This window comes from Pseudorca crassidens, chromosome 10, assembly GCF_039906515.1.
Source record: "Pseudorca crassidens isolate mPseCra1 chromosome 10, mPseCra1.hap1, whole genome shotgun sequence".
NCBI classification, from domain to species: domain Eukaryota; kingdom Metazoa; phylum Chordata; class Mammalia; order Artiodactyla; family Delphinidae; genus Pseudorca; species Pseudorca crassidens.
In genome coordinates this window covers 41803859-41830689 of record NC_090305.1, presented here as the reverse complement: position 1 = coordinate 41830689, position 26831 = coordinate 41803859, and the positions used below count along the sequence as shown (strand labels likewise).

The 26831-nt window shown below is 43.8% G+C and overlaps 1 protein-coding gene across 2 annotated transcripts in view; it reads right to left on the bottom strand.

The window, feature by feature from the left end:
* The window catches only part of LRRC1 (leucine rich repeat containing 1), a 127551-nt gene that overhangs the window by 13392 nt on the left and 87328 nt on the right, over window positions 1-26831 (bottom strand). For both annotated transcript variants that reach the window (XM_067753436.1, XM_067753435.1), the window contains exons 5-10: window positions 15503-15559; window positions 15149-15212; window positions 14687-14761; window positions 11895-12039; window positions 9303-9421; window positions 7506-7589 (exon numbers count right to left, since the gene is read on the bottom strand). In XM_067753436.1, coding sequence (XP_067609537.1) covers window positions 7506-7589; window positions 9303-9421; window positions 11895-12039; window positions 14687-14761; window positions 15149-15212; window positions 15503-15559 — 544 coding nt within the window. The remainder of the gene's footprint in view (window positions 1-7505; window positions 7590-9302; window positions 9422-11894; window positions 12040-14686; window positions 14762-15148; window positions 15213-15502; window positions 15560-26831) is intronic.

Here is a 26831-nt window from a genome sequence, read left to right as displayed (position 1 = left end):
TGGTCCATACAAACCCTCTGACAGATCGTTTGATGGGGCTGTTTAATTTGCACGCTTACATGTCATCAGGGTGTTTGGCATCCTCTCTGCCCAAAGGTGAAGCCCAGCTACCTACCAACATTCCTCATGAAGGTATGTCTACACACTTGTATTTGTTTACTTACTACTGAAAGGCTGCTACTTAAAGTTGTCATCTGCTTCTATGTGTAACAATGGAGACCGCAAAACTCTTTTCCCTGGTAAGAATTACCAGGGCGGCCTCTCACGTTTTGTAAATATCACGTCCTAAAAGAGGCACCTCTTCTGTGGGGCCTGGCATTCTTCCCTCCCTTGAGGAAGGGGCTCAGTCTAACCCAGGCGCCCAGGCACCTCCCAGAAGGAAAGGAATCAAAACCCTGGACACCCTGGATCGTGTGAGGACCGACACGATTAGATTCGCTCTGATGAATTTAGGTGACCCCAACAAAGATCGACCCATGTGGAGGTCCCCGTGGGGCCCGGCCCCGCTCCATGTGGACGGGGATCCGCACCGGGTCTGCGAGCCAGGAAGGGGCGCCTACTGGGTCAGCACGTGGCTGAGGCCGGTCACGCCTCATGCCGGCCTGGCTTTGAGGAGACAGGGCTTATCTGGACTCCAGGGAGGCAAAGCAGGTATCGGTTATTTACACACAAGCCGAGGCTGCATCGTGACTTGGGGCTTCGCTTTGTCAGGAAGCCGCCCACTGCCCCCGCCACCGGTGGGGTCTTTGTCTGGGGGGCCTACTGTTGCATACACCATGTGAACATTTTCAGTTTGTACCGTGTGCCTATACCATCTACTCCTAAACATTAATTAACTAATGAAAGTGGGTCAGAGAGGTCTTTGAAAGTCGCCCGTGCAATAAAAGTTCTGGACAAGTTCACACCGCTTACGTACTTTGGGGGAAAGAACGGGAACTCCCGGTGGAGGGTGTGCACCGGCTACGTGCTTACAGCCCGTGATTTATTTTTTTCTCTTTCCTTCCCCGCTCTACTCTCACACCATTTGAGAGGTCAAGAGGAGGAAGGCAGTGTATCCAAGAGCCTCAGGCGCTCTGGGTGGACAAGGCAGGTGAGTGGCCTCTGAGCACCACTGGCCATGTTTTCAGGAAACGATGAGGACAGAGAGTCCATCTGGGCTGAATGTGTGAGGGCTGCCTAACGGGGCAAAAAGCAAAGGACACGCTCACACCAAGCCAGCTGGGAGGGCACGGCGCAAAGCTTTGGCTTTTGGAAGAGAGGATCGAGCAGTCAAAACCATGATTCAAAAGACAGAGTTCTTCACAGACGTCAGAGGGGGATGCGGGGTGACGGAGAGGGGGGGCTCTGGGACCTCACAGACCAGGGGTGGAACTTAGGCTCTGTCCTAGGTCCTGTGGATTTGGATATGTTACTTTAGCAAAAGTAACAATAAGCATTAGATTGAACGAAACCACCTATCTCACAGCCCCTATCCTAGGACCTGGCCTATTGCTGCTGCCAAATAAATGTAGCTGTTGTTTTTCCAAGAAGTGAAAGTCCCAGGTCCCAGTGACAGGCTGTCCACACCTGAGCCCCTGCCATGTTGCTGGAACTGTGCTGAGGCTGCCTACCTCCGCCCTGGACGCCCCAGAACCTCCTAAAATACTGTCCCCCTGACGGTGCATCACAGTGACATTTTGTGTTCATAGGACTGAAGAACTGGCCTGAGCTCAGTATTGCATTCTGCATCATTCGCGTGTATTTGTGCTTTCTCTTTTGGGTTCAGGAGGCAGAGTTTACAGGCTCCTTAGAGGTCAACAGGATAAAATGTCTCCATCACTTAGAAATTCTGGGAAGCAGAGTCACTGTTTAAATAACTTATTACCAGTTACGTAGGAAGCTGATATTTTCAAACTCCCTTTAACCACAAAATAGCACACAAGGAAGGCAGCACCAGAGAAAAGAATACGAGGGCTTGGACTTGGATTCTCTGAGAATTACAGAACGTAGCTAAGGATCCTTGTTGAGCTGTTCTGTGTTCTCCTAATTCAAGACAATACTGTCCTTAACTCTTCGGCACTGATCTGATCCATCTCAAGGATATGGGACCTGCAGATCACTGAGCAAACCTTCAGTAAGGTCAACTTTCCCTGAGTATTAACTGCCTGCAGGTGACAGCTTAAAGGAGCTAATCAGACAGATTGCGTGACTCAAAGAGAAAGCCTGTGTTGGTCACCTTTGCCTGTAGCCTGCCTTGTGAATACCTGCCCCGAGTGCAAAGGAACTTTCATTCTCCTTCGGCATCTTCCTTTCAATATTATTTGTAACAGAACTGAACCCACATTTCACTGGCAAGAGGGAAAATGTACAATAAGCAAAATCTGGTCAAAATCCTATTTGAACAGAAATAACATGAGGTATAATTTTAGAAACCAAAGACTATTTTTTGCCTTTCCCATGATCATCTGTGGCATATTATTCAAATGTTCCCTGCTCCAGAAATATTTTGGAAACCATGTGGTTTTGGGACTCCCTGAATTGTTGGGCCACTGACATCAAAATATCCACTAACAGCGACAGCATTCTTCTAATTATAAGGAAGTAACTTAGTTGACTGGAAAATAAAAACCACATACACACACGCACGAAAGCACAATGAGAAAATAACTCAAACCAAATCCTGCCATGAAGGGATAATCAGTCTTAACATTTTGAGGTTCAAATGCCATGCATTTGTGATTATAAATAAGCACTTCAACAGAATTAGAACCAGCCCTATGATCTTTAGCACCTTTGTTTGCATACAGAATCAAGAATGTCTTCCCAGGTCATTTTGCTTCTAACAGAATTTTTACTGACCACATAGTTATTTCCTTCTACATATGTATCACAGATTACTTAGCAGATCACCACTGTAGACACTGCTAATTAGTTCTACCATTTCTTTGCTGTGTGATCCTGGGCAAGTTACTTAACCTCTCTGAGTCTTAGTTTAGAAATCAATATCTGTTGGATGCTGATGATGATTTACCTATACCTCATTGAATTGTTGTGAAAATCAGACAAGAATTAGCCTGAAGGCACTTGGCACAGGGCCTGGCACATGTCAGCTGCCTCCGGACATGTTTGGCATGGTGCCTGGAACATGCTAGACGCTCCTGCATACACTGGGAGAAATAATCTCATGCATGGTTCTCAGTGTACATCCATAATAGTTCTCCTAGGATAAATTCCTAGAAGTGGAATTACAGAATCAAAGGGTATGCCTATTTTTCAAATTTTTAATACTACTACCAAATTCCCTTCCAGAGAAGCCATAATAATTTATATTTCCATGATAACAGGCACTTTCCTGTACTCTAACCAATATTTGGTATATTATTATATTTTTTAAATCTTGAAAATCTGATAGGTGAAAATGCTTCAATTAACATTTTGTGAATAATGATTTCACATTAAAAGTCATTTCTATTTTTTTCTCCTGTGAATCACTGGTTTTTGTGGGGGGGTTCTTTGCTTTTCTTTCTGTCCACTTTTCTAGAGTGGGTACATCTCTTTTCTCAATGATGTGAAAGAATTTCTAACAGAGTAAGGAAAGACAGCCTTCACGTGTGATGCTGTAAACATCACCCTTCCCCCAGCCTGTCTTTATTTTCTTGAAGGTCAGAAATCTCATTTTCACATAGACAAATCCATCAACTGTTTTTTTTATGAGTTATTTCCTCTTTCAAGTTTAGGAATGCCTTCTCTATCCTGAAACCCAACGGTCAGCTTTTTTTTTTTTTTTTTAATTCTAGCATTTTTAGGTTTTGTCGTATCTCTTTTATTTATCAATAATTTACTTTAGAACATCATGGGAACTTACTCTAGAAGAATTTTAAATTGTACTAATAAGAAGGCAGAAAGCTGTCTACAAAATGAATACTCTATCACCATGGACATTTCTGAATAGCACAATATCTGTGGGTAATTCGTGTTTACAGATTGCCTGATAAAGGAAAGCTTTGACGAATGATCTGCAAATCCTCCCTTGTCTCATCTGACTGGACAGGTATGATGTAGGTAGAGTCACTTCCATTTTGACCTAATGGAGACAAGAGACTAAGCCCTAAACTTGGATATATACTCCATTTCTTCCAGCCAGAAACTCTCTGTGGTCTAGGTCATTTAATGATAAGATGTGGCTGGAAATACTATAAAGTTTGTGTCTATCCTCATACGCATGATCACACATACACCGACATCCTGTCTATCCACGAATCAGAGTCTCTTCCCCTTAATTCTTCCCTCCACCAAAAACAGGGTTTTTTAGGGAACTTCCTTATCACAGAAACATACACACTTGAGCAACGAGATGAGAAATAAAAGACGCAGGTAAGTGGATTGAAAAATCAGAAGCATGCCACATGTAGCAAATAAAGCGATTCTAGCCTGTCCCTCAGAGACAGAACCGTGCCAACAAAGTAGAATTTGGTGAAGGCAGATGAGCCCCCAAGGTATGCCCTTCAGAATTTCTGAATAACTTAAGATGTAATTCACAGAAAAGCATTCTTTTGAGAGAGAGTAATCGGAACAAGTCTGACAAACACATAGCAAAACCAGGTTCCAGGCCATGCAGTCATTTAAAGAAACAAAAAAAAAAAACTGAGTTTCGAGGAAAATGTCCGATGTTTTACAATGAAGAGCACACAAAGCTGTCAGCCGATCTGAATCTTCATGCATTTGAGAAGCAGAATGGAAGTCAGAGATGCAACTGTGGTCTGAACAATACTTACAAGATTGCAAGTTTACCTGACTTTTCTAAATTTCCAAGCAGCTAACAATTAAGAAAACAAGAGACATTCATTGATTTGCAAATGTTTACTACACATAACACCACACAACACAAACAGAATCTATTATTGTGACCCACACAGTGCAAACATTTTCCCCTCAACCATTTGGGGAAAAAATGCAAATAAATGCTGCTATAGACGAAGGAACTGTGCTGTAAAACTGACAATATGTGATACTATCCAAAGGAGGGAAAGAAAAGACAAAAAAGAGGAACAACTACACAGCACACCAGACCAATGGCCATTAATACAATTATGGATTTGGGGCATATAAATGGAATTGGTCAGCATTTCAGTTTAGATGTGTCATGCGTGAGACTTAATTGTTCAAGAGGAAGTAATCACGTTTGGAAAGAAAAGAATCCAGTCAGGAGACTGCAGGATTTGATAGGATGGTATCAAGCTTGGAGGCAGAGTGTATGCACACACGTGGCATTCCCCCTGCACACACACTCACACTCACACCAGACCAACAAACAAGACCCCGTTCAAGGTGAGGGGCCCATCGATGATTTGGCAGCTCAGCCCGAGGGTCAGAGGCCAGCACTGCCCGTCTCTGCAGGGTCACCAAGCTGGGACCCACAGCAGAACTGGGACACGTCCTAGCCTGGGAGCTCAGAGTATGTGAGTCGGAGTGAAATGGGCTAGAAAAGAGCCAGTCCCTGGGGTCCTAAAAAGCTCTGCTTTCTCGGGCAGCTGAAGGAAAAGGCACAAACTTCATTCCTTGATGAAACTCCAAATGCCAGGGAAGCAATCATATCAATAATTTCATTCTCTCAGAGTGACAACAGGGCTGATGCTAATATGATGGGGACAGTTTACAAGAAGAAACTCCTCACATTCTTGTCTAAAATGTGTTCCTTTGAAAGAGCAGATCCAAAGAGAGGGATGGGGACATGGCAGGTGGGTGGTGACCTTGCTGGGGATTAACATCATACTCAGAAGCTCTCTCCTTGGCATTTACTGAAACTATTCCTCAAATGTATTAATTTTCTAAAGTGTCCAAACTAAAGATGATTTGACCTTCCTTTACCCAATCAAGGTCCTGCCTTACGTCAAGGTCACAGCGATGAAAAGGTAGGTTCAATCTGCTTTTATGGGCTTGGCCATCTGGGGACACGTCTGGAACCCATTCTCCCAACTCCCAGCTGTGTGAGCCCCGGTGGGGAAAGCGTCTCACCAGCCTCAGTTTCCTCATCTGTAAAGTGAGGAAACCCTCACGGCCTCAAAAAGCTGCTGTGACGATTCAATGAATATACACAACAGCAGCTAGTGTAGTGCAGGACATTGAGAAAGGAAGTCATGAATCTTTTCTACTTCTCTCTGCATGTGTTTATGTGTCCGATCTACACCCACCCACACGTGTTCTCCAACAAGAGTACAATTAAATGCTCAGAACACCAGCTCTGTGTTTCGGTTTATTGCTTTGAGATTGGAACCAAAACATTTTGATGAGCAGACTCTCTGCTGTCCCAGTTTAGCTGAGATGAAGAATTAGGTCTTTCTGCTGGAAACAGAACGTAGTCACATTTATAACAAACATCCTTATGCTTCCACTCAGGAAGGCTGGCCGTTCTCACCCAGGGACAAGCCTGGGCTGCCGAGAGCAGAACACCCAGATGGGGAAGGGAAAGAAGAGACCAAGCCAAGTCGGACACCCAGAGAAGCGGCCCTGGGAGCGTAAGAACCCCTCGAGCTCTGGCTGGTTGGAGGGCAGCTTTGAAACTATTCCAAAACAGACGTTAGAAAGGGTCAAACAGAGAAATAAGGAGGAAACGGTGCCTGGCCAGTGGTCATCACATCAGAGGACACAGCACCTTTTCATATGAGGCCTTGGCCAGGGCAAGGGGCTCACCAACGGCTCACTTGATGGGCGGAGGCGGGGGGGGGGGGGGGGAGAGTGGAGAAACGGCATCTTAAGCTTTATTTTAGGCTCTATTGCTAATAAAAAAATCAAGCTCAGTAAGACCCATTTCCAATCAGGTTCTCCTGGTTCCAAATAGAGAGTCTTCCTTTTAAACAATGGCCCAGATGCCTCCCTGTGTGATCTGTCTCAGGTTTCCTCCCCATTCTCAGTATTGGCACCTCCTTTGCCAGAAATGAAATGCCACTAAGCTGCACAGCTATGCCTACAAATGATGGTGACTGTCTCTTTTCTCCTGCTTGGAGCACGGACCAAAACATCCTAAGAACCTGGCCCGACCTTCGCGGGCGTCCTCCTCTACATAGAAGGCTCGCTCCCTCTCTCCCGGAGGCAAGCCTCTGCCCAGGAAGACGCTCCACCAAGATCCATTTTTATGACTCCAATGGTTATGGGGCAGTTTAACCTCCTCATCAAACCCAGTCAAACCCAAAGTCATCCCCTTCCTCTGCCCAACTCCCAGATCACCCCTTCCTGTCCGTGGTGTCACTGTTCTCCTAGGTCAACCCCAAAATATCGTTCTCTCTGTCCCCCAACGAATTCACCCTTCCCAACTCTGCTCACAACCATCTGGACCCACCTACTCTCCTTAGTGTTACTGATGGTCATTCTTTCATACAATTCCTCCAACCATCCCTGAATCCACAGATGAGAGTTGACACCTTTAAAAAGCATCACATAAGTCTTTTAAAGTAGTTGACATCTTTGACCCCTTATGTGTTATTATTTCTTTATAATTATCATTATATTATTTTCTTAAAAGCACGTACCTCTTTTGGTAAAGACACTAATTTATTTCTGTCTGCATTCAAGTTGCTCAACTTCTTAAGTTTTCCAATGCTCTTAGGTAAAGTCTGTTAAAGCAACATTTTTGTTATTAACTTACTGCATACTTTTCACACAGCTCAGAGTAAAACAGATCTTCTCAAGAACTGAGAGAATCTAATCTCATCCAGTAAGAGAAGTGACGGTTCTTCCTGGATATCAGGTGTTTGTAACACTCACTTGGGGGACGTGGCATCTAATATTTTGTATTTTTGTAGAAATGAGAGTATGTTTCAATGAAATGAGGTCAAAGGCACAGGCCTGGGAACTGAGAAACACCAAGTAAAAGAGGTAATGAAGGCTCTTTAAGTCAATGAAGTGAAATCTGCAACCTCGAGATTCATCCCTCCCCCGCCTGCACCTCTGAGAACTCCAAGAGATGGTGGCTTAGATGCCTGTGGAGGCCAGAGAGCTCAGCAGGCTGTGAGAACCCGAGCGGGGGGGGCCATGAGGCTGGGGGAAGGAGGGGGGCCACCCGGGCTGGTGTGGGAGCCCACGGGGAGGGGGGGGTCTTCAACCCTGATGGAATCAGGGATGAATATTATTTTTCTGACTGTTATGACTACCATCTGTAATTCCTTTTTTCTTTTTTTTTTTTTTTTGACGTGGACCATTTTTAAAGTCTTTATTGAATTTGTTACAATATTGCTTCTGTTCTATGTTTCGGTCTTTTGGCCGTGAGGCATGTGGGACCCAGCTCCCCGACCAGGGATGGAACCCACACCCCCTGCATTAGGAGGCGAAGTCTTAACCACTGGATCGCCAGGGAAGTCTCTACCATCTGTAATTCTAAACCCAGAAACAAGGAAGGAGAGCCTAGTCCCTCCCACCCAACCTGCCCAAGGAGGCCACTGTCCTGTCTGAGGGGAGATGCTCCGGGCACACGCCGCACTACCAACCCTACATCCTTCACTCACTCTTGCTGTCTTCTTCTGATCTTTTCACCTAAAGAGCATTACTCTGTTTATAAAGAGAGGAGAAAAGGGAAGAAAAGAGGAAAAAGGAAAGTAGAGTAAAACCTAAAGTGACAAAATATAGAGAAAAGAGAATGGCAGGAAAATAAACTAAAGAAAACAGCGGCTACAAGACAACGACAAGAGGAGAAAGGGGAACAGATGGGGTGGGAGGTGAAGGACGATGGACAGAGAGGAAGCAGCAGGAGGCGAGAAGCAGCTGAGGTTTGCCGTCGCCCTGGGAACCCACCCCAGCAGGTGCTGCCCCGGGAAGATGCAGAGGCCTCTCTCTGGTCCAAGCCCGGGGAACCTGAACTGCCTCACCCAGCTTCTCAGATGGGGCGAGATCAAGGTCAAAGCTGTGCTCTGGCTCCTCCAAAAGAGCATCCCCCCACCCCCAGTGCTCCCAAGGCTTCCCGAGACAACCACCATTCCCTCCCCCTCTGGCCCAACCTCGGACTCCCCGATGCAGGCATCAGCACTTCCACTGACAGGGCCAGTCCCCACCCACCCCCCGCCCCCGCCTCCCTGGGCCCCCTAGTGTCCAGCTCAGTCCCTGTACCCTAAGCATCACAATGGGAACACACTCTCTGATGGGGGACCTGGACACGTCAAAACGGATCACCTTTATGTCACATGCTTGCTTCTCAGGTCCCTTTGTTAGTTACAATGTAAGGCAATTTCCATCTGGTCTACCCAAATTACAAATAAGTAGAATCGAACCTAAGGAGCCTTTGTGATACAGAACCCACAACATGAGTCTCCCTCTGACCCTGGAACCACACTCACCAGGAGCCGGTTTTCCGTAAGAACCAATTCCGTGAGGCTTTCACAGTCCCCAACCGCCTCGGGCAACTGGGTGAGTCTGTTCTGATCCACCTTCAAGATTGACAGTTTCTTTAGTTTTCCTGTAAAAGCGTTATTCAAACTCATTAGTTATCACTGTCTTCCTGATCACCGCTTGGTACTTCCTATCGGCTGTCCTTGCTCATTTGATTTCCTCACCCAGCTTTTCAGATTATGAAACTGTACCATTCTCACTTCGACCACGAACAGTTGAGAGTTAAAATCATTTGTTCAGAATGTCAGAAACAGTCAGCAATTAGCGGCAAATCCTTTGGAAAGTCACTACCTAAAAATACGTCAAAGCCCAGAGATTTCAGGAAAAAAAAAACAGCTGGCTCTTGATGGATCCTTAAGAAGAAGAAATGTCTCGTGTACAGAGGAGAGACTTTAATGTTACTCTAACAATCATCCTCACTAAAAACAAAAGACAGCACGGTGCTGTTTATTCTATCACCTGTGGATGACAATGACTCCGTGAAGATCCCTACAATGAAGTATTTCTGTCAATGCAGAGTCAGATGGTAATCTTTGGGCTTCCCTGGTGGCGCAGTGATTAAGAGTCCGCCTGCCAATGCAGGGGACACGGGTTTGAGCCCTGGTCGAGGAAGATCCCACATGCCACAGAGCAGCTAAGCCTGTGAGCCACAACTACTGAGCCCGCACTCTACAGCCTGCAAGCCACAACTACTGAGCCCATGCACCACAACTACTGAAGCCCTCGCGCCTAGAGCCTGTGCTCTGCAGCAAGAGAAGCCACCGCAATGAGAAGCCCATGCACCGCAACGAAGAGAAATCCCCACTCGCCGCAACTAGAGAAAGCCCGCGCACAGCAACGAAGACCCAATGCAGCCAAAAAGAAATAAATTTTTGAAAAAAAGATGGTAATCTTTGAAAAGCCACATTAAGACTGATCTATTTCACTCTGAGTGGGGAAAACGGACTCACGGGCAATGCCCTCAGGCCACGGGAAAGGAACTGGGGTTTACTGCAGCCTCCTCAGCCCCCGCGGGATGGAGGAGATCCTGCATCACCAGATTCTCACTTTCAACTACTACTTCGTCAGGGGCTGAGCCTACAGAGCAGAGGTCCTTGTTATCCACAGAGAGTGGTCGGCATGATGACACTGTCCCCAGGAAAATCGGAGAACAGCCTCTATCATAAAAGAGACATAAATCTGGAGATGTGGAGATGCTGAAGGGATGAACTCGCTTTGCGTGCGGTCCCGGGGCAAGGCAGAGGAACTCACCGATTGCTAGGCTCCTTGTTTAGCATAATCAGTACCAACTAACACTGTCCGCAGAGAGTCCCCCCCAGTCCTCAGGCCAGGAGACCCATATCCTTCTGCGAGGCATGGAACCCTACAGCTGACAGAGCTCACTCCAAGAATCTCCTCAACAACATCACTGACAAGTGGTCCGACAGCCTTTCCTCGAATACTTCTAGTGATGGGAGGCTCATTTCTTCACGAAGCAGCCCAAACTGATTCATAACATGCATTTTAAGCTCTTTCTTAAATCAAACTGAGATTAGCAACCCTTTCCTTTCACCCACTTGAACTAGAAGACGGAATAAATCTCCTTCTACCTGACAGCCTTTCAAAGGCTTGACATCAACCGTCTCATGACTCCTATTTCTCCCTTTTCCCAACGACAAAACATCCCCAGTCCCTACAACTGCTTTCCGATGCCATATATGATTCTCAGCAAATGTTTCTACCTGGAGTCAAAGTCCCCATCAATTTCCCAACCAGCCTCAACCAAAATGCAGAGCCAGTATTTCTGCCAGGTCGCTATTATCATCTGGACCAAATACCAGAAAGGAAGGGGTCCTCTGTCACACAGCTTCTCCAACTACTGAAAACCTTCCCCAAACTCCCTTTGATGTTCTGAATACAAGTTAAGTGAAGGTCAAAGACAGCTATCCTATGTCAACCACACAGTTAAATATAATTTCTTACAATTTCTAGGCAGCTTGGCTACAGTGGAGCTGACAGCGTATGTCTGTTTATATCTTCTCTGTTTGCATTTATTTTCTCACCCTGGGCTGTGTTCCTTTACGGGAAAGGAAATGTCTGGACGTTTTTTTAAAGGAAATGGCAAAGAATGGTTCAAGGAAAAGATGATTCTCGATAGACCAGAAAAGGTTCCATACGACACCCACTCTCCCTGTTAACAGCCCTTACCTGGGTCACACCATAAGGTCAAAGGTCGTTTCCCATAAACTATTTACGATGCTCAATTAGAAATGTCTTAGTGGTTGTTCATATGTCTGAAACACATTCTGTGATTTGGGCTGATCCCTACCGAAATCATGGAAATAAGATGTGGAGGAAGTAGACAGGGGCCAACACTTAAAAGTAACAACACGTATAACTGCTACCAGACCAGGGCGACAGAAATGCTTGCATATGGAGAAACTTTAATTGTATTAAATATTCCTTGCTTGCCTTCTTTAAAAACAAATGACTGAAGGAATCACGTCCCCAGCACCTGAGAAGAGCCAGCACCTTGGTAGTTAGTTATTTTCAATACTCACCAATGCCATCTGGGAGTGTTTCTAACAAGTTCTGGGAAATGACTAAATCCGTTAATGACGTCAGGCCACTGATTTCTTCGGGAAGTCTTTCCAACCTGTTTTCAGAGACATCTAAGCAGAGCAGGTTCTTCAGATTTCCTATTTCCTACATCAACGACACAGGAAAAGAAAGTCATGCCTGAACCTGCCACGGTATGGAGGAATTTGTTACAGCGATTTTTCAAAATCGAATCCCAGAGTGGTCCTAAGGATGTTTCCTTAGCGCCGGTGTGAGTGTGAAGGCAGGGGTAAGTTTCCAGACCCCCTTCCAAATAAAACCGAAAGCAGTGTGAATCACACACACGGAGCTGGGAGGGATGTCAAGCCCTCCGACGTCATGCAGGTGAGGAATCACTCCCTTAATAAGATGAGGAGGTTGGCACCAAGAGAAGATGAGTCGTTTTAAGGTCCCACAGATTAGGGGAGAAAAAAAAAAAGGAGGCTAGAATCCAGTTCTCCAAGTTTGGAATCAATCACTCAGAAGGCAGCTCGCACTTGAGAGTGAGCCTGAGATGTCCTGGAAGGAAACCATCTACTTTCTATCTCCCATGACAGACAGCGCTTGTTACGACATCGGTGCATCTGCTCCCCAGCCAAACTGGAGCACACAGACCCGCCGACACCGTTAACACTCGGGACAAGAAAGGCAGACTGCTTTGAAGCAGAAGAGCCAACCCATGAGTGAGGGAGGTGCCTCTATGAGGCTCACATTCCATTCAAGAGAGATCGTACCCTTCCGCTCTCCAAGGGCACAGTTTCTCTCTGATAACCGCCTCCACTGTTCCGTGCCATTGCCAGTCTGTTACGTTCCCACTCTCAGTACCCTCCCACCCGGACTGGTCTGGGCATCCTCTGCCCACGTCTGTTCACAAACCACGCCTCCATCTTTCCCTCCAGGAAACATCGCTCCAGTCACGGAATCAGACCCCTCCTCTAACTCCAGTGGCTCCCTGATGGCTACATAAGCACAAACTCCTCAGCCGGCATTGAACTGGGATCGATTCTTCCAAGTTTATCTCCCACCTAATATACATCCTGTGAGCCCCACCCCTGCATTCCCTGCCTGTAGGAAATCAGACTACATTTCTACTAATTTCATGCCAGGCCCCTGAGGTTCTTCCACTTTTTCATTCATTCCTTTTAACAATGGCTTTGTCTCCTTTTCTTTCTGTCATCTGTGAAGACAGGAAGATAATTCTGATTCTCTGGGACTGTCTGATGTGTTTAGTCCTGGCTTAACAGAAGGTTATACAAGCGGGCAAATGAGATGTTGAAATAACCATTAATAACATGACCAGTGGCGTGTTCATTTCTTTGTGTTTGGGACATGGCATTTTGCACATAATTGTTCATGTACATCTGTCCACACATATACTCTCCCCCTGCATGTCTAATAGCTGATATTTTCAAGTTTATTGAAGTATAGTTGATTTACAATGTTGTGTTTATTTCTGCTGTACAGCAAAGTGACGCAGTTATACATATATATATATATATTCTTTTTCATAGTCTTTTCCATTCTGGTTTATCACAGGGTATTGAATACAGTTCCCTGTGCTCTACAGTAGGACCTTGTTTATCCATCCTATACAGCTGATGTTTTATTACTTTCTTAATAACTTCCTGGCATCTTCCCCCCACCCTTTGACTCTTAAGTTACTAGAATCCTCTCAATCAAGATTTCTCATAATTTCCTAGAGAAATCTAAGTGTTAATCAAACCCTTGCCCACACCAGTTACTGTTCTGTCCTATCCTTTTCCCAAATGCAGCCAAGAACTCAGAAATACACTCAAATTAGTTCCTTAGTTGCATTAGTCGCGGGTGATGTCAATGGTAATTCCAGCACTATAACTACAACAATTTGAATTTTACTTAAATGCTTTTTTCTGGTGCTAGGCTTCCCTGCACCGATACACATTTCCCACCCGAAGTGCACGGTCCCATTACGACAGGTTCACACAGCCCAGCAGACAGCTTCTGAATTACTGTAAAATACACACACCTAGACCATCGTGAAATATATTCTGACTTTAACCCTGGCTGTAAGAGACAGCAAAGAGTAAACTTCAGTAATAGTTGGAGAAAAACAAAGTAAGGGGGGAAATGCCCGTGTGTTGTTGTTAGTTCAAGTTTCTCTTTCAACTGACCAGAAAGCGGGTCCTGCTTGCTGGGACCCACAAGGTGACCACGACGTACTCAGAAGCCCACACGAGACTCCATTTCATTCCGAACATGGTTCTCACGCTCGGTAACAGCAGGAAAAACATGAACAGCGTGTGACATTCCAGCTAAACCATAGCAACACTTGGAAAAAATATGAAATAAAAGCTTTTTGCATTGCTTTTACATCAACTATTACGGGGCAAACTGGGGCCAACTTATCCCAAAGCACTTGGCACATCACAAACAGTGGCAGAAACTTGTACCATCTCAATCTGGCATCGTGGTAACTTCCAAATTTGCTGGGCTTCACGCAGGCAAGCCAAGCATAGAGCAAGGATGAAATAAAATGCAGACTTCACACACTACAGGATATATTTATTATCGTTAGAAATGGTGGGTGGAGGCTTTCAGTGTTTCTACAGCAATGCAGCACGGTGAATGCTCAATATATTTTTCCAAATCTGCTTTTTCAACCAATGTTTTGGTTTTCAAGATCCGTCCTACAGAAAATCTTATGTAGAGGCAGGAAACACATGAAGGTGGTGGTGGTTTCACCTTTTGGGGGAGACAGTATGAAATTACCACTCACCTGAGGTAATTCTGACAGTTGATTTCCGTCCAACCAGAGATCCTTCAGATGTAAGAGAGCGCCAATCGATTCTGGCTAAAACAAAAAGCAATGTTATGGTAGCAAAGCTCCAATTTCAAGGCTTCCATTAAGAAAGAACCCTAATTCAACAGTTAGTAACGGGGTACTGTAGAGGTCGTTCGTTGGTACTTCTCCAATATCAGCCCCCCTTCCTAAAAGTATCCCCAATGCTCCCCAAGAATGCCAGCTGTTTCCACTGATACCCATCATCTCTAGCCGTGACCCTCCACCCCTGAATCATCATTCTTAACCTGTGTGAACTGAAGCACGTTCTCTAATGCTGCCAAGCTGTATCCGTGGAAACACTGGCTTACAAGCATCCCTACAGATCTCCCCCCAAATATTTTGTGATCGTGACTAAGGACAAGGTGAAATTCAAATCTCTCTTCAGTACAGACTTACCAAATTATATATTTCATTGTTTCCTAAATCAAGTTCTTCTAGTCTCCGTAGCTGGGTTAGAGAGCTATTAAAAAAAAAACAAAAAAACAAAGGGAGGGAGCTCTTAGGACTTAGAAATGCTGAGCAGTACGGCATTCCTCACTTGGACTAGTTTCCCAAAATAAGATTCATCTGGATTTTATGGTCATAATTATTGCACAGGAAGGACTATTGAGAGAAGGCTGGCATCTCTCAAATTTTCCAAAAGACACAGAATTTCTTTTTGACAAGATACTGTAGTACTTTTTTTTTTTTTTAATGCTTCAAGAAGTTCATTCAGTACATAACCCCCTCTCCTTTTCCCCAGAGACTCACTCAGGGAGATACGTAAGAAGATTCTCTCTCAGTTCCAGTGAAGCCAGGTTATAAAGACTAGAAATGAACAGAAGGAAAAAGTATAAGGAAAGTTCCTGAGATTCTTCCTACTCCACCCCCCGCAAAGTACACACTCCACAAGGAGCAATTCTTAATAAGACCTTGTACGTCACTTCCCAGGGGAAAACATCTATGACCACCCCCACCCCCACTGAAAACAGCATCATCTCCACTTCCCAAGTTTTAATATTAAAATAAAAAGAGCAGGGTCATCACAGTAAGGCACCCTCATGCCTATACTTTGTACAGTGGATATGTGAAAATAACTCTCTAGCCCTTGAAAGACAACCACTCCCAGGACCAAGATAGCAGCCGAATATGTGCTTCTAGGCTTTAGAATGTCGAAAATGTGCTGTTGCCATAAAAACAGGAAAGCCTTTAATCTCGCGGAGCTCTTCTTACAAACATCAGTGAGAAACCATGCCCGTTTGAAAGCAGTGGGCATATCGGTCCAGAAAGTCCACATGCTCTACTTAAGACCACAATTTACAGGGCAAGGGAGCACTGAGATGCAGGAGGACTCAAGTAATAACATACTCCACGCGGTGCCCACGATGCGAGACTGTGGTCAATAAGCAGTGGCTGTGGTAATGTTGCTTTTATTCTTTTTTTTTTTTTTTGCGGTACGCGGGCCTCTCACTGTTGTGGCCTCTCCCGTTGCGGAGCACAGGCTCCGGACGTGCAGGCTCAGCGGCCATGGCTCACGGGCCCAGCCGCTCCACGGCATGTGGGATTCTCCAGGACCGGGGCACGAACCCGCGTCCCCTGCATCGGCAGGCGGACTCTCAACCACTGCGCCACCAGGGAAGCCCGCTTTTATTCTTAATAAACCCCGAATGGCACTCTTTTCAGCAGATTCTCCTGCCTCTCAGCTGTAATCCATGTCTACTAGGAACACGGTGCAAGGAGACAGATGTTCTCCCCAGATGCCGACGATCTGGGTGGCAGTGGCAATTCTGAATCAGCAGACACCACACACGTCCAAGTATGTCAGCACTGGCACGAGGTACTTATTCAGTAGATCATCGGTTGGTCTATTTCTCCAGCAGCCACTGTGCTAAGCTCTAACCAATAGAGAACTCCAGCTTTTGCTAATGTCACCAGAGGAACGACAAGATTTGGAAGGCATTTACGTGTGAGCGCACAGAACACGGGGAGTCAGACATCATCCCAACACTCTCATCTGCCTTAATCCTCTGTACTCCTTCCAACGTCAAAGCCAGAATCGCGGGCACTGACAAAGCCGGTTTCATAATATCAGAAAATGTAAATTTGATTTTCAGGAACGATACATATACACACATAAAGCCCATGGGCTTGAAAGCGTATTTGAACTATACTAGGAAATGCACAGATACGGTATCTCCTCCTCTAATTTTAGAGAACTAAAGTTAATTTTAGAAATTTAGAAGCTGAGTAACGGTTTTCACAATTAAAGCAAGAGCAAACAAATACAACTCTTTATAACATACTTTTTTTAAAGAAAAAGTCAATATCCCTGCTAATAAGTAATTGTGAATTTAATATCAATTAGTCTCTCCCCAAAATGCACCCAGGTGGGAGTCGCAGCTACCCAGTTCTACTGCCTCGGGGCCAAGCCTTTACGTAGAAGAAATAGAACGTGGGAGGGAGAGGGTGCAGTCTCTGCCCCCAAAAGCAACCTGTAGATAAGGGGGAGACAGGACGTTAACTCACTGTAAAAGTAAAAACTTAAAAACAAAGGGCTTTGTTTCCAATGTTAAATGCTCCTGGAACCGCTGGCCAGTTTTATGGGGAAGGTGATCATCATTTGGCTGCTTTCACATTTCTATTTTAAAAACCACTGATAGAATTGTCATTTTATCTATTTAATGGTCATTACTTTCATGCCTCTTTTGACCCACTAAAGACATCCACTAATGAAAGGAGGGGAAAAGTCCTTCTTTGCTTCAAAATCTTTACTCCCTGGGCAGCATCAAAAGCATCTTGCAAAGAAGCAGTGTCACCCAGGCCCTGCTACTGAGTGTTGCACCAAGGTCTGCAGTCCTGGTCTGAGGCCTCCTGCCTGAAACAGAACAGAGCTGGGACCCGCCCGCCACCTGGGACGCCACCTGGGGCAGGAGACGCTGGCTGAAGCGCCTTACCTGGGTCATCTCTGGACCAGGAACAACCAGCACATTGTCAATACCACTGGGATGACACCATTAGGAAAGTGAGGTCCATCAGACAGCGGCAAAGCCACAATTCAAATCTGGTGAAAGCCAAGACTCTGCCCTCGCCCTGGGGAACACCATTCTCTGGAACTCTCTCTTTATACTTTACATTTTAAAAACACCTGTCAGGGACTTCCCTGGTGGTCCAGTGGCTAAGACTCCGCGCTCCCAATGCAGGGGGCCCGGGTTCGATCCCTGGTCAGGAAACTAGATCCCACATGCCGCAACTAAGAGTTCACATGCCGTAACTAAAGATCCCGCACACCAAAACGAAGATCCTGCATGCTGATCACACGTGCCACAACTAGGACCCGGTGCAGCCGAATAAATAAATAAATAAATATTAAAAATAAAATAAAATAAAATAAAAACACTTGTCAATTTGGGGCAAATATAGAAATCTTACCTCCTCAACCACACCAAGGACATTGGGGTTTTTGTTGATTTATGTCACTTTAAAAATATGATAACACATTTTGAAATTATCTCTAAATTTTGTCTTAAGGGGAAAAGGCACAGGCCACAGTTACTGAAAGCAAATCATTCTTGAGTGAAAATGCTGCAAAAACACCAACAGGCTTGTGAATATACAGAACTTATAATAACAACATCACCTATCGTGCTAACACCCAAATATAACACCTATAACACCGTAAGAAGGTTCTGACTATAAAACCTCTTAGTTTCTATCATTTGGGGATAGTAGGGAAATGTGGATGCATGGGTGTTAGTTACAGTGACAACAAAAAATATCCTATTTTTGTAACCTTTCAAAACTCAAAAATTAATTTAAAATAAAGTGTATAAAATAATATCCTTTCTGGGGCGATGCTTCCCCGTTATCTTAAACTATTTAAACTGAAGAAACTGGGATATTATAATCAGACTCAAGGGACCCACTGATGCAAGGTCAACTAAAAAGTCTGAGAGGAACGAGGGCCATCCCTCACAACTACTTGGACTTGCTTGGCTGAAGTGCTTCATCACAGCACCTCAATTCCCCTAAAATGAATACAGTCATATCTATTGCAGTAAATAGGGCATGATATATATTCCCTTCAAGTTAACAGAGCCAGTTTGGTACCTTGCTTCCTTGAGATAGCCCAGTGCCCAAGCTCAATCAGGGGCCTCACAAATACATGTGCCCCAAGATTGCTATAAGATGCTATCAACCACAGGAGTCACCCTCTCTGCCCAAAACCTCCTCCAAGGACAGGCCTACAGATGGGGAGCGGCTGGCACTAGCCAATTTTTAAGGATACATCACCCATAATTGGTGACTCGAGGAACAACAATGAATAAAAAGCAAAGACAGTGGTTTGACTACAGACGCCCACCTCCCACGTAACCCCAAACCTCGGAGTGTAAGCTGGACTGTTCGTTCTCAGTTCGATCATTAACTGATTCTCGAATGAAACCATGGGTTTGGTTCTCATCAGTAACTTGCCCTGGACAGTCCCAGACCAAACACAGAATCCTACCAGCCCCTCCAGAACGTGGTTCTCCAGGCCGTTCTAGGAAGAACTGACGTAAAACATGGTCTGCTTGAACGCACGTTTAGACCAGAGACATTAAGACCAAAATGAATGGACGAATGATCTCCCCTCCTGGCTTTTCCAAACACGGCATCTTCATTCAAGACTTCAGGATGGGAAGACACTGGGGAGGTCGTGAAGGAAGAGCTGGCTGCTGCCAAGAAGGTCCTGCTACAGCTACTGAGTTTACCGCTACCTAACCTGAAGTCGGGACTGGTCTGAAGGTGGCAGGTGCCATCTGTGCCTTTTCAGCGGCTCCCTTCTGAGACTGGAGACCTCAGCCGGCCCTGAACACGGGTCCACAGCTTCCACTACTCAGGCCTCCGATAGTGTATGGAATATAAAGATGGAACTCCCCTTGTAATCCGTAGCACTTAAAAAATGGATACTGGCCTATTCTACTAAGAAGATGTCTTACGGAATTTAAAAAAGTGATTTAAGTGCATGACTAGAAGACTTTCTCCTGAAGATCTTCTTCCAGAAGATATTTTTTGAGACAGGCAATATACCTGCAACTTCCATGTGGAAGACAGGCTCTTGGTGCTCCAGCCAGGCATCAGGGCTGAGCCTCTGTAGTGGGAGAGCCAAGTTCAGGACACTGGCCCACAAGAGACCTCCCAGCTCCACGTAATATCAAACAGCAAATATCTCCCAGAGATCTCCATCTCAACGGCAAGACCCAGCTCCAATCAAAGACCAGCAAGCTCCAGTGCTGGACACCCCATGCCAAACAACTAGCAAGACAGGAACACAACCCCACCCATTAGCAGACAGGCTGCCTAAAATCATAATAAGGCCACAGACACCCCAAAACACACCACCAGACGTGGACCTGCCCACCAGAAAGACAAGATCCAGCCTCATCCACCAGAACACAGGCACTAGTCCCCTCCACCAGGAAGCCTACACAACCCACTGAACCAACCTTAGCCACTGGGGGCAGACACCAAAAACAACGGGAACTACGAACCTGCAGCTGGCAAAAAGGAGACCCCAAAGACAGTAGGTTAAGCAAAATGAGAAGACAGAGAAACACACAGCAGATGAAGGAGCAAGATAAAACCGACCAGACCAAACAAATGAAGAGGAAATAGGCAGTCTACCTGAAAAAGAATTCAGAATAATGATAGTAGAGAGGATCCAAAATCTTGGAAATAGAATGGAGAAAATACAAGAAACTTTAACAAGGACCTAGAAGAACTAAAGAGCAAACAAACAGTGATGAACAACACAATAAATGAAATTAAAAAATCTCTAGAAGGGATCAATAGCAGAATAACTGAGGCAGAATAACAGATAAGTGACCTGGAAGATAAAATAGTGGAAATAACTACTGCAGAGCCGAATAAAGAAAAAAAAAATGAAAAGAATTGAGGACAGTCTCAGAGACCTCTGGGACAACATTAAACACACCAATATTCGAATTATAGGTGTCCCAGAAGAAGAACAGAAAAAGAAAGGAACTGAGAAAATACTTGAAGAGATTATAGTTGCAAACTTCCCTAATACGGGAAAGGAAATAGTTAATCAAGTCCAGGAAGCACAGAGAGTCCCATACAGGACAAATCCAAGAAGAAACACATATTCATCAAGACACATATTAATCAAACTATCAAAAATTAAATACAAAGACCAAATATTAAAAGCAGCAAGGGAAAAACAACAAATAACATACAAGGGAATCCCCAAAAGGTTAACAGCTGATCTTTCAACAGACATTCTCCAAGCCAGAAGGGACTGGCAGGACATATTTAAAGTGATGAAGGGGAAAAACCTACAACCAAGATTACTCTACCCAGCAGGATCTCATTCAGATTTGACAGAGAAATTAAAACCTTTACAGACAAGCAAGAGCTAAGACAATTCAGCACTACCACACCAGCTTTACAACAAATGTTAAAGGAACTTCTCTAGGCAGGAAACACAAGAGAAGGAAAAGACCTACAATAACAAACCCAAAACAATTAAGAAAATGGTAATAGGAACATACATATCGATAATTACCTTAAATGTAAATGGATTAAATGCTCCAACCAAAAGACATTGGCTGAATGGACACAAAAAAAAGACTGGGGGCTTCCCTGGTGGCGCAGTGGTTGAGACTCCGCCTGCCGATGCAGGGGACGCAGGTTCGTGCCCCGGTCCGGGAAGATCCCACATGCCGCGGAGCAGCTGGGTCCGTGAGCCACGGCCGCTGAGCCTATGTGTCCGGAGCCTGTGCTGCACAACGGGAGAGGCCACAACAGTGAGAGGCCCGCGTATCACAAAAAAAAAAAAAAAAAAAGACCGGTATATATGCTGTCTACAAGAGATGCACTTCAGACCGAGGGACACATACAGACCAAAAGTGAGGGGATGGAAAAAGATATTCCATACAAATGGAAATCAAAAGAAAGCTGGAGTAGCAATTCTCATGTCAGAAAAAATAGACTTTAAAACAAAGACTATTATAAGAGACAAAGAAGGACACTACATAATGATCAAGGGATCAATCCAAGAAGAAGATATAACAATTGTAAATATTTATGCACCCCACATAGGAGCACCTCAATACATAAGGAAAATACTAACAGCCATAAAAGGGGAAATGGACAGTAACACAATCATAGTAGGGGACTTTAACACCCCACTTTCACCAATGGACAGATCATCCAAAATGAAAATAAATAAGGAAACACAAGCTTTAAATGATACATTAAACAAGATGGACTTAATTGATATTTATTGGGCATTCCATTGAAAAACAACAGAATACACTTTCTTCTCAAGGGCTCATGGAACATTCTCCAGGATAGACCATATCTTGGGTCACAAATCAAGCCTTGGTAAATTTAAGAAAATTGAAATCGTATCAAGTATCTTTTCCGACCACAACGCTATGAGACTAGATATCAATTACAGGAAAAAATCTGTAAAAAATACAAACACATGGAGGCTAAACAATACACTACTTAATAACCAAGAGATCACTGAAGAAATCAAAGTGGAAATCAAAAAATACCTATGAACAAATGACAATGAAAACACGATGACCCAAAACGTATGGGATGCAGCAAAAGCAGTTCTAAGAGGGAAGTTTATAGCAATACAATCCTACCTTAAGAAACAAGAAACATCTCAAATAAACAACCTATCCTTACACCTAAAGCAATTACAGAAAGTAGAACAAAAAAACCCCAAAGTCAGCAGAAGGAAAGAAATCATAAAGATCAGATCCGAAATAAATGAAAAAGAAGTGAAGGAAACTACAGCAAAGATCAATGAAACTAAAAGCTGGTTCTTTGAGAAGATAAACAAAATTGATAAACCATTAGCCAGACTCATCAAGAAAAAAAGGGAGAAGACTCAAGTCAATAGAATTAGAATGAAAAAGGAGAAGTAACAACTGACACTGCAGAAATACAAAGGATCATGAGAGATTACTACAAGCAACTCTATGCCAATAAAATGGACAACCTGGAAGAAATGGAAAAATTCTTAGAAATGCACAACCTCCCGAGACTGAACCAGAAAGAAACAGAAAATATGAACAGTCAAATCACAAGCACTGAAATTGAAACTGTGATTAAAAATCTTCCAACAAACAAAAAACCCAGGACCAGATGGCTTCACAGGCAAATTCTATCAAACATTTAGAGAAGAGCTAACACCCATCCTTCTCAAACTCTTCCAAAGCATAGCAGAGGGAGGAACACTCCCAAACTCATTCTATGAGGCCACCATCACCCTGATACCAAAACCAGACAAAGATGTCACAAAGAAAGAAAACTACAGGCCAATATCACTGATGAATATATGAATATAGATGCAAAAATTCTCAACAAAATACTGGCAAACAGAATCCAACAGCACATTAAAAGGATCATACACAATGATCAAGTGGGGTTTATCCCAGGAATGCAAGGATTCTTCAATATATGCATATCAATCAATGTGATACACCATATTAACAAATTGAAGGAGAAAAACCATATGATCATCTCAATAGATGCAGAAAAAGCTATCGACAAAATTCAACACCCATTTATGATAAAAAAGACTCTCCAGAATGTAGGCATAGAGGGAACTTACCTCAACATAATAAAGGCCATATATGACAAACCCACAGCCAACATCATCATCAATGGTAAAAAGCTGAAACCATTTCCACTAAGATCAGGAACAACATAAGGGTGCCCACTTTCACCACTATTATTCAACATAGTTCTGGAAGTTTCAGCCACAGCAATCAGAGAAGAAAAAGAAATAAAAGGAATTCAAATCGGAAAAGAAGAAGTAAAGCTGCCCCTGTTTGCAGATGACATGATACTGTACATAGAGAATCCTAAAGATGATACCAGGAAATTACTAGAGCTAATCAATGAATTTGGTAAAGTAGCAGGATACAAAATTAATGCACAGAAATCTCTTGCATTCCTGTACATTAATGATGAAAAATCTGAAAGTGAAATTAAGAAAACACTCCCATTTACCACTGCTACAAAAAGAATAAAATATCTAGGAATAAACCTACCTAAGGAGACAAAAGGCCTGTATGCAGGAAATTATAAGACACTGATGAAAGAAATTAAAGATGATACAAACAGATGGAGAGATATACCATGTTCTTGGATTGAAAGAATCAACATCGTGAAAATGACTCTACTACCCAAAGCAATCTGCAGATTCAATGCAATCCCTATCAAACTATCACTGGCATTTTTCACAGAACTAGGACAAAAAAAACTCACAATTTGTATGGAAACACAAAAGACCCCGAATAGCCAAAGCAATCTGGAGAAGGAAAATCAGAGCTGGAGGAATAAAGCTCCCTGACTTCAGACTATACTACAAAGCTGCCGTAATCAAGACAGTATGGTACTGGCACAAAGAAAACGAAATATAGATCAATGGAACAGGATGGAAAGCCCAGATATAAACCCACGCACATATGGTCACCTTATCTTTGATAAAGGAGGCAAGAATATACAATGAAGAAAAGACAGCCTCTTCAATAGTGGTGTTGGGAAAACTGGACAGCTACATGTAAAAGAATGAAATTAGAACACTCCCTAACAACATACACAAAAATAAACTCAAAATGGATTAAAGACCTAAATGTAAGGCCAGACACTATCAAACTCTTAGAGGAAAACATAGGCAGAACATTCTATGACATAAATCACAGCAAGATCCTTTTTTTTTGCAGTACGCAGGCCTCTCACTGCTGTGGCCTCTCCCGTTGCGGAGCACAGCTCCAGACGCGCAGGCTCAGCGGCCATGGCTCACGGGCCCAGCTGCTCCGCGGCACATGGGATCCTCCTGGACCGGGGCACGAACCTGCGTCCCCTGCATTGGCAGGCGGACTCCCAACCACTGCGCCACCAGGGAAGCCCCAGCAAGATCCTTTTGACCCACCTCCTAGAGAAATCGAAATAAAAGCAAAAATAAACAAGTGGGACCTAATGAAACTTAAAAGCTTTTGCACAGCAAAGGAAACCATAAACAAGACGAAAAGACAACCCTCAGAATGAGATAAAATATTTGCAAATGAAGCAGCTGACAAAGGATTAATCTCCAAAATTTACAAGCAGCTCATGCAGCTCAATATCAAAAAAACAAACAACCCAATCCAAAAAATGGGCTGAAGACCTAAATAGACATTTCTCCAAAGAAGAGATTGCCAAGACACATGAAAGAATGTTCAACATCATTAATCATTAGAGAAATGCAAATCAAAACTACAATGAGATATCATCTCACACCAGTCAGAATGGCCATCATCAAAAAATCTACAAACAATAAATGCTGGAGAGGGTGTGGAGAAAAGGGAACCCTGTTGCACTGTTGGTGGGAATGTAAATTGATACAGCCACTATGGAGAACAGTATGGAGGTTCCTTAGTAAACTAAAAATAGAACTACCATACGACCCAGCAATCCCACTACTGGGCATATACCCCTGAGAAAACCATAATTCAAAAAGAGTCATGTACCACAATGTTCATTGCAGCTCTATTTACAATAGCCGGGACACGGAAGCAATCTAAGTGTCCATCATCGGATGAATGTATAAAGAAGATGTGGCACGTATATACAATGGAATATTACTCAGCCATAAAAGGAAATGAAATTGAGTTATTTGTAGTGAGGTGGATGGACCTAGAGTCTGTCATACAGAATGAAGTCAGTCAGAAAGAGAAAAACAAATACTGTATGCTAACACATATATACGGAATCTAAGGGAAAAAAATGGTCATGAAGAACCTAGGGGCAAGACAGGAATAAAGACGCAGAACTACTAAAAAATGGACTTGAGTATATGGGGAAGGGGAAGGGGAAGCTGGGACAAAGTGAGAGAGTGGCATGGACATATATACACTACCAAATGTAAAATAGATAGCTAGTGGGAAGCAGCCACATAGCACAGGGAGATGAGCTCGGTGCTTTGTGACCTCCTGGAGGGGTGCGATAGGGAGGGTGGGAGGGAGGGAGACGCAAGAGGGACGAGATATGGGGATATATGTATAACTGATTCACTTCCTTATATAGCAGAAAGTAACACACCATTGTAAAGCAATTATACTCCAATAAAGATGTTAGAAAAAAAAGATTTCAGGATGGAGCCTTCTCCATCAAGGCAACCTGGTCAATTCCACTCCAGCATCTCTGCATATCTTTCAGCAGTACCGAGTAAAGGACACGCTGCTGAGAAGTGATGCATCTGGGGGACCTGAATGCAATTCTGTCTACTTCAGGGGCCAGGCTCTTAACCACAGGCCAAGAGAAACTCCACATGCATTTATCAGCTGCTTCAGTCAACACGTGGTATTATAGAGATGAAAGAAAGCGTCCGGTACTTCTAATACTTTTACATATGTGACCAAGGATTAGACACTGAGATGCAAATTGAGAATGACTGGTCTTTAATCCTCCGACTTCTAATAATGATATCAGCAGATTACTATACAACAGACACTGGTGCAAGCGCTTTCCAAGAACTAACTTTTATGGATGAGAAAATGGAGGCACAGAGAGGGGACCTGAACAAGGTCTTCCACAACTGGGAAGGGGCAGAGCCAAGATTCACCAGGGAATCTGCGTTTTTAATCACCATCTTCTGCCATCTCTCTCCCTTGAGTTTGTGAAGTCAACTTTGTGAATAGGTAATACATGAACCTACATGTATGTAAAATAAAGTATTCAGTAATAAGTTTCCTCCTACTTCTGTCTTTCATCTATCTGGTTTTCTACCACCTAGACCCACTCACTAGAAATAACCCTTTTTGTTAGATATTTATGTGTTCACCCAGAGTTGCCTTTTATGCAGAGACAAACAGGTATGAAAGTATATGCTTATCTCCTTTTTTTCACACAAAAGGTAGCATCCTATACAGAGCAGATATTTGTCTCCTTTCTTATCTGTACACCCCAGTATTTTTTTAATTGCATAGTATCTCTCTATCTATATAGACCTTAATTTTTTTAACCACTCCCCTAGTAACAGATATTTTACCCTTCAATTTTAATTTCTGGCAAATTAAATTTCTATGTGATACCATCA